The sequence below is a fragment of the Leucopleurus acutus genome (assembly GCF_964270905.1).
Source record: "Leucopleurus acutus genome assembly, chromosome: 10".
Lineage (NCBI taxonomy): Eukaryota > Metazoa > Chordata > Mammalia > Artiodactyla > Delphinidae > Leucopleurus > Leucopleurus acutus.
Window position 1 is genome coordinate 70000938 of NC_139153.1, and position 12659 is coordinate 70013596.

Sequence of the window (12659 nt, forward strand, 5' to 3'; positions counted from 1 at the left end):
TGCTTGTCTAGTCCTTCCATTTGGAGGGCCCCAGAGCCTGGCCCAGTGCCTGACACACAGTGGGGGCCTGACAGCACACTGTGCATGTATCAAACGAGGCACTAACAAAGTTGCCCTGTGTTTGCTGTCCTGAACGAGGTCTCCTGGGTGGAGGACGCAGGGAGGGCGATGGAGATTTGGCCACAATGATCCATGTCTAGATTCAACTTTCTCGGGTCACTTTGGGGGGGGCTCTGGGACCACTGTGCACGTCCTGCGCCACACGCGTCTGTCTCCCATCCTGTCTCTACCTCTCCTTTCTGCTACTTTCTCGGATGCTCCTGTCTCCTTTCTCTGTCCGGAAAGCCCCCGAGACCAGCTCTGGCTGGGAAGTGAGTGGGTTGGCAGAGGAGGAGGTGTGGCAAGAAATCCAGGGGGCATATGGGGTGACTGGGGATGCTGGGAGGGGCTTCTGTGGCCACTGGGGGGCCTCATGCAGAGATGGGAATCTTCTGAGGTCTAGGGAGCCCATTAGTCTCGGGGGCTCCCCTTTCCTTGAGGCCTCTGCTGAGCAGCCAGAGCTGGGAGCACCTGTGCAGAAGCAGGGGGCCCAGTGGGAGGACCAGTGCCAGCCATGCCAGGCCCAGGAGGATCCAGATGGCTGCCAGGCTCCGGTACACAGAGATGTAATGCTTGCTGGGGTCCGTGCCTGGCCGGGAAGGGGGACATGATAAATGCTAGAGGTCCGAGGGCACAGCCACCCCCCAGGTTCCATAAGGGCTCCCACCAGCCTCCCAATAACACGGAGCGGCAGTGGAGGTCCCTGGGGGAAAGGGTGATGGGTCCTAGACCAGCAATTTCTGAGGATGTTGTGAGAATTCACAGCAGCCTCACCAAGTATTTGTCTCCCCTGAATACCCAGGGGCTCTCTGGTCCTCAGTAATTACCCCCTGCGGACATCTCCCCATCCCCTGAATCCCAGCGGGCCCCACCCCGAGATCTGGGATGCCTCTTTCTCACCGACGACGTAGTCCCCGAAGCCGATGGTGCTGAGGGTGATGAAGGCGAAGTAGAAGCCCTCGCTGAAGCTCCAGCCCTCCACGTGGCTGAAGACCATGGGCGGGAAGATGAGAACGAGCAGCGTCCCCAGGGCCAGGAACAAGGCCAGGCCCAGGGTCTGCAGTAGCTGGAAGGGGAGGAGTCTGTCTCTGAGTCCACTTGGAAGACCCAGGATTGTGAATTGTGGGGGGTGGGGGGTGGGGTTCTGGGGCAAATTAGGAAGTGGGCCGGACCATAGCCAGGTCCCTGCCCTGTCCTGCCCTGCAGACCTCTGGGATGGGGGTTGTATCTGTGTGTGTGTTACCTTGCCCAGGCCAGGGAAAGATTCGGTCAGAGGGATTGTGTCGGTGGGTCAAGTTGGAGACTCCTTCAGGTGTGGGGTCCACATGTACAGGCCCCCAGGGAACTCAGATCTGGGACGGAGGATGGGCATTGAACTGTCCCAGATTCCTCTGCACCCCTGCTTTCTTAGCGTGCCTAGCTTTGCAAGGGGCCGATGACAGGTGGGCACTGGTAGTGTTCAGGGTGGCGTGGAGTTTGCTTTTGGAGTTCTGTGCCGCCCAGATAGATCCCCCTTCAAAGAAAACCTTGCCAAGCCATTGGCAGGTGGCCTCCAGCCGGCAGCTCCCTCAGGGTGTATTTCAGCCTGGCCCAAGGGCACACCTTCCCAGGGCCTGACTGAGCCCAGGGCAGAGTCCTGGCCACGTCAGCGCCCACTGCGGGACAGCTGGGGCGTCCGGCACCTGCCGAGCTCCTCGAGGGGTGGACCAAGGCTTTGTCCAGCCTGCAACACAATTTAATTTCTCCTTCTGCCCAGTCCTTTTCTTCCATGGGTGTTGACTCCTAATACCATGCTAGCCAAACTCTTGTCTCAGTGTCAGCTTCTGGAGGACTCCACCTGCAACAGACTCTGTCCCAGCGGGGCTGTGGGGAGGGAGGGGCCCTACCTGGGAGCGCCTGGGCTGGTCCTCCCACCTCTCCAGTGTGGTCAGGTGGGCATGCAGCCCTGTGCCCAGGTGGTTGAGGAAGAGCACGTTAAGCGGGATGCCCACCAGAGCGTAGAAGACACAGAAGACCTGGCCTGCCTCCGTGCTGGGCGCCAGGTTCCCGTATCCTGCAGTGGGAGGAGGGCGTGCAAATATGGGGAAAGAAGAGTTCAGAACTGCCTCCCCGACAGACTCTGGCAGAGGTTGGTTTCCCACCACCACTGGGGGTCGGGGCGTGGTGAGGGGAAACCCCTCTGCTCCCGTGAACACCCTTCTCAACCTCTTCTAGAATGATCTCTATTTGTAAGAATCCTGCTTGTCTTTGAAGGTCCATCTCCAAAAACACTGCCTCTAGGAAGCCCTCCTGACTGCCACTCTCTTCCTCTCTACTAGGTGTGATCTCCCACAGTGCTTTGTGTCATTCCTATCTATATTCTACTTTGCCCTGTGCTCTTGTTTTTGGCTTATCTTATCCTTCTTTATTGGTCCAGAAGCTCCTTGAGAGCCAAGCTTGGGTCTGATCCAAGTTCATACTCTCCTACCTCCACTCTATCTGCTTTGAACGTCACTTGAGTTCAAGGAAGGTGTGTGGAACTGGACTTAATTGAATGGATGTGGCGACCAGGGTTAGTGGGGTCTGGGGTTTCCTTGTGGGAGGTGGTGTGGGTTTTCTGGCTGAGGGGGTAGAGCAGATGCTTGACCATATGCCCTGTCCCCTTGGAACACCGAGATAGCACCTGCAGCTGGGTGGACAGTACACGCAGAGGACTCCCTACCCCAAGTCCCTGCTTCTCTCTACCTGAGAGACCTTTGGGCAGGTCCAAAATACCGGAAAATTAATACATCCGGGATCAGCCCTCAACCAGCAGGGGCAGGAGTTGGCAGATAAATACGCCTGCTTCCTCTCCCCTGGCAGGGCTCTCCTTAGCTTCTCAGAGGGTCTCCAGCACTGGTGAACCCATTCGCCCTAACCAGTCCCCTGCTCGTTTTTGCAAACTTCGTTGCCTTTTCCTGTCTCAATTTCCCACTTGTCCTGCTTCCCGGAATCGTCTCCTAGATAAACCACATCCTAGTCTTAGCACCTGCTTTTGGGGAGCCCAAACTTCAGCAGGGGCATTGGGGGTGCCCTTCTCCACCCTGACCCTTTACCTATAGTGGTGACGACCGTGCCCGCAAAGAAGAAACTGCTCCCGAAGTCCCAGTTGCTGGGGTTGGTGGAGTTGCCTTTGGGGTTCACGCCCTTCACCCAGGCTTCCATGATGACCTGTGGGGGGGGGTGGCATGGGGTGGGAGGACGAGGGGAGCTGACGGCACTGGCTGGTGGCCAGGCTCTCTGCAGGGTGCTTCCGTGTTGTCTCACCTGGTGATATTCTTACTCACATTCCCATTTCACGGAAGAGGAAACTAAGGCTCAGAGTGGCTGACTTGCCCAAGGTCACTGAGGTCCAAATTCACTGCCTGCTCCACTGGCCAGGGCCGAGTGAGATGCGCTGTCAGTGTGGCTGGTGGAGGGGAAGGGGCCTAAGGAGGCGGAGGACGCTTACGGACTGGGGTGCAGGTGGGAGATGCCACCTACAGCCAAGAGGGTGAGACTCCATGGGTGGTCAGAACAATGGGAAAATTTCAGGTTGGATGTTCCTGGAAGGGCTTACTTGGGGACTTGAGGTTCGGGCCCACGGGGAAGCCATGGGGCTGCCCTCCCGTGGGGCTGGATGATTCCGGACAGAGAACCTGGCGCTCTCTGAGCTTCCAGGTGAGCTGGCAGCCTTGCTCTTTGCTGCCCCCTAGTGAGTCCCAGCCCAGGCCTGCCCGAGAAATTCCATCAGAGGCCAGGGCAAAGGTCCCCTGGGTGTGTGTGTGTGTTGGTGGTGTACATGTATGGTGTGTTGTATACATGTGGCGTGTGCATGGGTGCCGTATGTTGCATGTGTGTGCACGCTGCTGTTTACGGAACCAGAACCCCACAGGCTCAAGCCTGAGCCCCTCTGTCCCCGGGCCCAGCCCTCTCGGAGGTGGGCAGGACTCCCTCGCCCATCTGCTCTCCATCCTCCTCCCCTGTCGCTGTGAATTGTCCCAGGGCAGCAGTGCAGCCTCACCACCTGGTAGATCCCTAAAGGCAGGAAGGAGGCAGTGGGGGAGGGAAAGCTCCAGCCTCCAGTTCCTGTGGGAACCGTTTCCCCGCTGGCTGGGTGAGTGTGCTCTGCCGGGCTGGGATGGCCCCTGAGGGCCAGGCCAGTCTGGGTGTCCTGACACAGGCTGTCTGCTTCTCGTCAATTTGGCAGAACTGGCCTCTTCCCATGTGAACTTTGGCCTCCCCTCTTTCCCACACACCCAGAGAGGCCAGGACTGAACATTCCAGAACACACCCGTTCCCCAAAGACCCTCGCACGTGGGAGAAGCACTTGCCCTAGACCCAGCTGTCCCGTACTCCAGCCTGAGGGTCTCCATCCTGCCCAGGAGGGGCTGTGATGTCGGCGAGGGCACTGGGCGTGGGGCGCCCAACGTGGACCATCCGTTCTTCTCTAAGAATCCGCGCGTGGTTAGAAAGGCAGACGCGAATCCCGGGACCTGGGGCAAGGCCTTCTTTCCTCATGGTGTCGGTCTTCAATACTGTTGTTACTACTGTTTATAGCTTTTTTCCTTCTTGTCATCTGAACAGTACAGCTGACCCTCCATATCCATGGGGTCCACACCTGTGAGGTTCACATCCGCGGATACAGCGGGCTGGCTGTCAGGTACTTGCGCATCCCCGGGGCTCCAGGAAGCAGTCCCGTGCAGATACCGAGGGGCAACTGTAATCTGTGTTCTTTGGGAATCTTTCTGTTTTTTCCTTTTTTTGGCCACGCTGCGCGGCTTGCAAGATCTTAGTTCCCTGGTTCCCTGGTCCAGGATGGAACCCATGCTCGCTGAAGTGGAAGCGCATGTCCTAACCACTGGACCGACAGGGAATTCCCCTCTGGGAATCTTATCCTAGCGTTCTTCTGCCTCTCAGCTTCTGCCCTGGCAAGTGAGGGTCCCTCCCAAGGGGGCTGAGGACCTCTGGGGAGGCCTGGGGGGTGTTAATCTGTGGCGCCTCCCTCGGGGCTGCAGTCCAGCCTGTGTCTCTAATTAGGCCCCAGCTATGAATCCTTCCGCCGCTCTCTGGCTCCTGGGTTTCTCCTGTAACCTGGGGCTGAGTGTGGAGGTGGGTCCAGGGCCTCCAGGGCCTCTGCCTTTTACCTCCTGGGTCTTGGGAGGCTCCTGAATCCTTCCCAGCCCCGATAGGGGTGCTGTGGTCCCAGCCCTGTGCTGCTGGGAAGCAAGGAAGTGCAGCCAGAGGCCGGAAGCCTCATTTCCTGGGAGAAAGCGCCTGGACAGGCCTCTCACAGCTCCGGAGCGTTCTCTCATCTCCTAGGCCAACCCACTTCTCGTCTCCTAGGCCAGCTGTTCTCCATCTTCAGGGGGCATCAGTGTGACCTGAAGGGCGTGTTAACACACAGCCTGTTGCCCCCACCCCTGAGTTCCTGATTCAGTAGGTCTGCGGTGGGGAGTGACTGGTGGCATTTGTAACCAGTTCCCAGGTGGTCCACACCTGGGACCACACTTTGAGAACTGCTGCTCTAGGTGGTATCCTGCCCCCTGCACTTATGCTAATTTTTGTGTTGAAGAGCAGCCAGGCTTGGGTGCGAATTCTGCCTTTACCACTAACTATGTAGCTTTGGCCAACGTACTCAACCTCTCTGTTCCCCAGTTCCCACCTGCAAACTGGAGACAGTGGTAGAGACAGGTACTATAATTATGAGGAAACACATGTAAAACACTGGGCCCCAGGTGATGGATCAGGACTGGTCTGACCCCAACGTGATGACCCTGCTCCCTGCTGTTTTGGGCACGTCGTAAACACTCAATACGCGACAGCTATTGTGATGATTCCGAAGCTGGCCAGTTCCTTTGCAGCAGGTGGGAACACTCAACCCCCTGGTCTCCAGTGCATTCACCTTCCCCTCACAACACCCTGGTTTTGCCTGGTTTCTGGGAGAGAGGGTGCTGGGGCCCCAGAGTTTGTACAGAGGGGCCCGAGCAGGGGTGACCTGCTCTGCCACCAGAGAGAGGCCCGGGGGGCACCGTAGCTCAGTCACCCCAGTTGCTGCTCATCAAGCCTGGCTGCTCCTGACCTTTATCTGTGTCTCCAACTCAAGTGTGGTCAGCACAGGGGTGTGATCTGGGGAGAGGGCAGAGGGTGCAGCAGCCCCGGAGTCGGGGAAGGGGAAGCTGTAGGAGTGTGCGGGGCAGAAATGTGTGCAGCGTTGATAGCACTGACACACGTTTCACATTTATGCAGCAAGTGGCAGCTTAGAAAGCACTTTTAATCAGCTGTCAAATGTCTGCAGCATATAAGGTTATTCTTCTCTCCTAGAAGAGGATCAGAGAGGTTAAGTGACTTGCCCAATGTCACACAGCAATCCGGTTGTAGACCTAGGGCCAGAATCCAGCACTAGGTCTCATCTGGCTCTCTGTTCCCACCACACTCTGCTTCCAAATAGGGCCTCAGCCATAAGTGATGGCTCTGGACCTGCAACGAGACCCCTCTTCTGCCCACCGGCCCACACCAGCATCTTCCCTTCACCTGCACAAACTGCTCCACGGCCTGCTGGTCCAGGCAGGTGTAGTTCTCCAAGAAGCGCAGCTTCTCAAACTGAAACTGGTCCCTGGACTGAGCCTCCGCCTGTTTCTCCAGCAGCTGGAAGATGGTGGCGCCAAGCAGCAGGTAGCAGACATAGGCCAGCAGCAGGGGCAGCACCTGGCCGCCCCAGCAGCCGCAGAGCCTGGTGCGGGGCATGGCGTGCCCAGGACTCTGCCAGGGCCGTGGGGCTGGCTGTGGGTTCAGAGGCGGGAAGCGCCCGGGGACCTGTGCCCAGCCTCCTGCCTGCCTCGCCCTCCTCGGCACAGGTGTCCAGAGGCTGGGGAGTCTGTTTGAACAGTGCGGCTCAGCTTGGCTGCACTAAGTACCGTGAGTGCAAACAGTCCTGCCACCCCCCGCCCAGCCTTTTTTTTTTTTTTTCCATGGAGAGCAGCAAGTCAGGGGCAGGGACCCCCTCAGAGACCTAATGGTCCTCCTGAGGCCATCGTGTCTCACCTTCTGCCTCCAAGTTGGATGGGCGCTTTGGGGCCAAACCAGATGCTCCCCTTCACTCTGCCCAGAGCCCCTTGGCAGCCCCCAGCTTCTTACCCATGATAGCTTCAAGCCCCCAAGCTTAGGTGCTGGGGAGACATCAGAATGAGTGTGAATAAACCTTGTACTCAGTTGTCTTGCCTATGAAGTGGAGCTAGAAGGATGGACCCGCCTACTGGGGGAACCTGGGGATGAGGGAACTGGGTAGCAAATTGGGGCAAAGCGAACATACAAGTGACGGATCAGGAACAGTCTGAGGGTCGATGCTCCTAATCAATTGGTTGCACTTGCTTTAGAGCTTTTGCTGAAAATTTTCCTTGCTTGAAACCTTTAGCAGGTTAGCTTGGGAGTTCAAGTATATTCAGAGTCCTGCAACCATCTCCACAATCAATGTTGGAACATTTTTATCACCTCAGAGAGAAACCTTGTACCCTTTACCTGTCACCTCTATTTGCCCATCCTGCCCCCTTGACCTCTGGCAACCTTTAACTTGCTGTCTCTGGATTTCCCTAGTCTGGACGTTTCATATAGATTCAATCATACAATACGTGACCTTTTGTGTCTGGCTTCTTCAATTAGCATAATGTTTTTAAAGTTCATGCATAGTGTAGCAAGTATCAGTACTTCATTCTTTATGGCTGAATAATATTTCATTGCACAGATGTACCAACATTTCACATATCCATTTATCAGTTGATAGATATTTGGCTCCTATGAATAATACTGCTATGAATGTTTGTGTACAAGTTTTTTTTTTTTTTGCGGGGCTGTATGTTTTCATTTTTCCCCTGTATGTACTTAGGAGTGGAATTGCTGGGTGACATGGCCACTCTACGTTTAACTTTTTGAGGAACCACCAGACTGTTTTCCGAAGTGGCTATACCATTTTATATCCCCACCAGCAGCGTGTGAGGGTTGCCAGTTCTCCGCTTGTGTTTTCTGGTGTTTCCCGTAATGCGCTGCGCCGGCAGACACCGTGAGTTGCCAGCCTGATAGCCTTTCCCTCCTTCCCGGCTAACAGAATCCCACGTTTGTACACGTCAGCCCCAGGCAGTGGAGCATGACGGTCTCACCCATCATGACAGTCCCGCTCCTCGCCATCTCAGGAACAGCCCTGAGAGGGGGCTTTGTGTACGGGCAGTGGAGTCAGTGAAGGTGCCTAGGGGTGTGGGGCAAGTGAAGCCAAACAAGGCACCGTAGTCCTGGCCTCCTCCTGGTTCCCGGGGAGCCCTGGCCGGTGAAGCATACCCCGTTGGTTCCCTGCAGGCAGGGAGGCTGCGCTTTCATCTTCCCGGCCCAGGCAGTCATCCAGGCGTCCCTGGCTCTGCACCTACAGGCAAAACAGCTCCAGGAGCCGGTGGATAGTCTACTGAGGAGCCCCAGGTGCGGCCAGGCCATTGGATGCAAACTCATGTTAAAGCAGAGGAGAGGAGCCCAGAAATGGGGAGGGGGCCGGGGGATGGACCGCCCCTTGCAGCCACTTTCCAAGCTCCCTTGCAGCTGGGGCCACCTGTGAGCCAGTTCTGGCCAATTAGATGTGGGCAGAGGCAGCTGCGGAGGTGCGGGGCAAAGGTGTTCCATCCAGACCAAGGGTTTGGCTGCAGCCGGCCCCACCTTCCGCCCATCTGCCCTGAGTGCACAGATGACGGCACCTGTTCAGCCACCTCGTGTCCTTGAGGGAAGGTCAAGAGCGTCGCAAAGACGCTCCGCTGGTTTCCTCGCCTACCTCAAGATTTAAAAAAGTCTTTTTTTAAAAGAATATTTATTTACTTATTTGTGCTGGATCTTAGTTGTGGCAGGCGGGCTCCTTAGTTGCGGCATGCAAACTCTTAGTTGCAGTGTGTGGGTTCTAGTGTCCTGCCCAGGGATCAAACCCAGGCCCCCTGCATTGGGAGTGCAGAGTCTTAACCACTGCACCACCAGGGAAGTCCCTTGAGATTTAAGAAAGTTTGACACATAAGTCCTATTTGTTTAAGCCAGTGTTACTTCCCAATGGTTACATAATTTTCTTTTCTTTTAATTGTTCAAGGCTTATTTGAGTTGGAAGGAATAGGAACACACTCTGGTTATCTCAAGTAATTGAAATAATTCGTGGTAGGAAGCCGGGAGCAGCCAGGGTTCTGGAAGAACTGGGCCATGACCTCACTCCGAACTCTCCCCCATTAACGTGCCCTGCCCACCCCCTCGGGGTGCCCCCTCCCCTCATCCTGTCCCAGCAGTGATTCCCTCCCTCTGCTGAGTTCCGCTCCAGGCTGACCCCGGCATCCAGTCAGCACCAGCTCCCGTTGCCCCATGCTTCTCTCTTTTGGTATTGCTTGGTTCAATCCTCTCAAAGGCTGGGGGTCCAAGAGCACCTTTGCATGTGAGCCACTTCACAGGTGTCTGGCCGTCCTTGGGTCATGCACGACCCTCAGCTGATGGGCCCCAGCCAGGGGTGGCGGCGTCACACGTACAGGTGTCACTTGGAAGGGACGGTGCAGAGGCAGACACCACGGGCGTTATGTCCAGGGCAAGCAACCATGGTTTGTATAATGAGAGATGGGGGGCAGGCGGGGAGGGAGAGAAGTCTCATAGGAAACGAAAGCAAGGGGGAGAATGTTACTATTTTCAAGTGTATGAATGATCAAGGGAGTGGTAGTGAGGACACGGGGGTCCTCATCTGCTCTAAGGCCAAAACACAACACACACACGGTGGGTGGAGGTGCAAGCGGCGACGTGGAGGCTGCATGTTATAGGAACATCCCGACGCTGTAAGTGTGTGGAAGGCAGGCCCAGGTGTCCCTGCAGCGCCTCATCCTCCTGCGGTTTAGGTGGGGCCCTGTCTGGGGGTTGCGGGAGCCTTCTCTGTAGTCCTGCTTGTTCTGGGTCCCTGAGGCCACCTGGGGGTCTAGAACCATCTTCCGGAAGGCCTTCGTTGAACCCAGAGCTTTCCCAGACAGCACCACACTGGGAAGCGGGCTTGTCTTGGGGCAGAAGGAAGCGTCTGGAGTCACAAATCTCCCCCTTGACTGTTTCCTCCTCGTGTTTTGGAGAGACTGGGAGAGAGAGCTGGCCGTCATCTCGTCACTGCAAACTCGCTACGTCCTGGCTCTAAGCTAGGGTTGTACTTATACCTGCCAGGCCGTGTGACAATCAGGTCCCATTTTATTGCCCTGGAGAAGTTCCATATGTGAAGAGTTCTCTCTTTACTGTATGGAAAGCTATCAGCTGCTGTCTGGAGGACTTGGGCAGGTCTTAATAACCTCTTTATTTATCTATTATTTATTTATTTATTTTTAAACATCTTTATTGGAGTATAATTGCTTTACAATGTTGTGTTAGTTTCCGCTGTATAACAAAGTGAATCAGCTATACATATACATATATCCCCATGTCCCCTCCCTCTTGCGTCTCCCTCCCACCCTCCCTACCCCACCCCTCTAGGTGGTCACAAAGCACCGAGCTGATCTCCCTGTGCTATGTGGCTGCTTCCCACTAGCTATCTATTTTACGTTTGGTAGTGTATATATGTCCATGCCACTCTCTCAATTCGTCCCAGCTTACCCTTCCCCCTCCCTGTGTCCTCACTTCCATTCTCTATGTCTTAGCAGCCTCTTTAGCCTGAGTATCCTCCCTGGGTCTGGACATGGTCCGCAGGTAGGTGGTGGCTGTTCTCAGGTGGAAGGAAAGGAAGGGAGAGAGGGGCGAGCGCAGCGGGGGAGGGCTGTCTGAGACAGGTAGGGGAGGGGGGCTGGCACAGCCGGCGTGGAGCCCTCCCTCCCTGAGGGCCTGGGCAGGAAGGGGTGCCAGGGTGACTGTGGGCCAAGCCCTCCACTCCTTTATGGACCCCCTGTCGAGGGCCTCCTCCCACCTGTCCCCTGCCGCTGCTGCTTCCCTTCCGCCAGGGCATTACCTGACTGGAGTTTAAGACAGTCTTTCCCAGGAGCTCTTCTGGCTTAAGGGGGCCACAGAGCTAAAGAACGGAGCCATAATGGTGGACTTGATGGGAGGTCAGCTCGAGAGGTCCTCAGAGCCCTCCGCGCCCCAGAGCGAGCCCCCGCCCCTCCCTCCCTTCACTCGTTCAGTACACGCTAGTCGCTGCCCTCTGTGTGCTGCCACCTGCTTTGGCTACTCCCCTGCCTGGCTGTGGCCTGGCTTGGGTAGGTTTAGGAGGGAACCCGCAGGCCTGCAGGGACCTCTGCTGCTCATCAGACGTTGCACCTCCGCGCCCGACACCTCCCCACGTGGGCACCACTCCGCCTTGAGCAGCATGATTTATAATCCCTTTCAGGGAATTACTGCTGCTAATGGGCTGAGCCAATTTGCGCTTCCCAAGCGGGGAGGGCAAAATCAATTAATGGAGAGTCGAACATGGCCAGGCCTGATGGCAGAGTGCGGCCTGACATCCGGCAGTGATAAGGGAGATTGGAGGAAAAAGAAGAAAAACACCGCCCCCCCCCCCAAGATCAATTTCACGTACAGTGGGCAGAGGATGCAGAGCAAACAGAGCAGCTGGACATGGGCCTCTTTCCGTCTGAATGAGCCTGGAGATGAGGGGAAGGCCAGCCCGCCCACAAGCCGTCCAACATCGGTATTCTCTCGAGGAGCCACTTAATAGGCACGTATCCGCACAAGTGAAAAAGGCACGTTCTGGACCGGAAGTAAGGGGAGGGGCTAAGGCCCCCCTGGCCCAGGGACGTCCCCTGCAGGGGAAAGGGCAGGTGGAGAGAAGGAGCTCTGGTTTCAGACCCTGCTGGTGGCACAGGGGGCCAGAGCAACAAGCTCTGTGTGTGGTTGTCTGGGCTCCTGGCGGTGTCCCCGCAGTGAAGGGTGTGGGAGAGCCTCCTGTGTGGAGGCAGGGGGCGCAGGTGTGTGTGGGGCTTTGTCAGCCCTCCTGGCCAGAGAGTAAGACGTCAGGGGAGGTCCAGCCCGACGGGGTGACCAACAGAGGGAGGGGAAAGCAGAGGGGAGATTCGAGGGAAAGGCTCAAGACCAACACACAATCAAACATACCGGTTATTGACCTTGTTCAGAAATTTCCAGTGTTTATTGGAGCAGCAGAATCCCTCTCTCACGAGAAGTCTTTCCCTGAGCCCCAGTGTGTAGTGCAGTGGAGAGCGGGGCTCTGGTTGAAGTTGGAGGCGGCTCTCATTTTCACCCCGGAGAGCTGGATGCAAGAGCCCCCTCCCCACCCCATGATTCTGAAATAGATGTCCTTGCCTAAGCTGGACTGTCCTCGGAGCAGACTCTGAGGCCGAATGTGGGTGTGAGTAGTTCATGTGGGAAGTGATCCCAGGAAATGTTCCCAAGAAAGAGGGCAAGAGAGACAGGGAGGAAGGCGGCCGACGCAGTGTGTGTGACGGAGCAGGTGACTCCTGTGGGCATCGGGGGGCTCCACCTTGCTGGGCTCTCAGGGACACCGTGTAGGGCTCACTTTAGAGTTGTCCCCCAGGGCGGAAGGAGGCTGGGGTGTTTTTCTGCCAGCTCCTGTCCCTGTCAGTTGA

The 12659-nt window shown here is 56.5% G+C and overlaps 1 protein-coding gene across 1 annotated transcript; it reads right to left on the reverse strand.

The window, feature by feature from the left end:
* Positions 1 to 470: 470 nt before the first annotated feature.
* On the reverse strand, positions 471 to 7203 carry KCNK16 (potassium two pore domain channel subfamily K member 16; the record flags this gene model as incomplete). The annotated part of the gene is made up of 5 exons (XM_082848123.1): positions 6631 to 7203; positions 3174 to 3288; positions 1986 to 2152; positions 1000 to 1165; positions 471 to 688 (listed from the first exon to the last, which is right to left on the reverse strand). The coding sequence occupies exons 1-5, from the start codon at positions 6841 to 6843 to the stop codon at positions 471 to 473; spliced, it is 879 nt and encodes a 292-aa protein (XP_082704249.1). The 5' UTR covers positions 6844 to 7203.
* Between the last annotated feature and the right edge of the window lie 5456 nt (positions 7204 to 12659).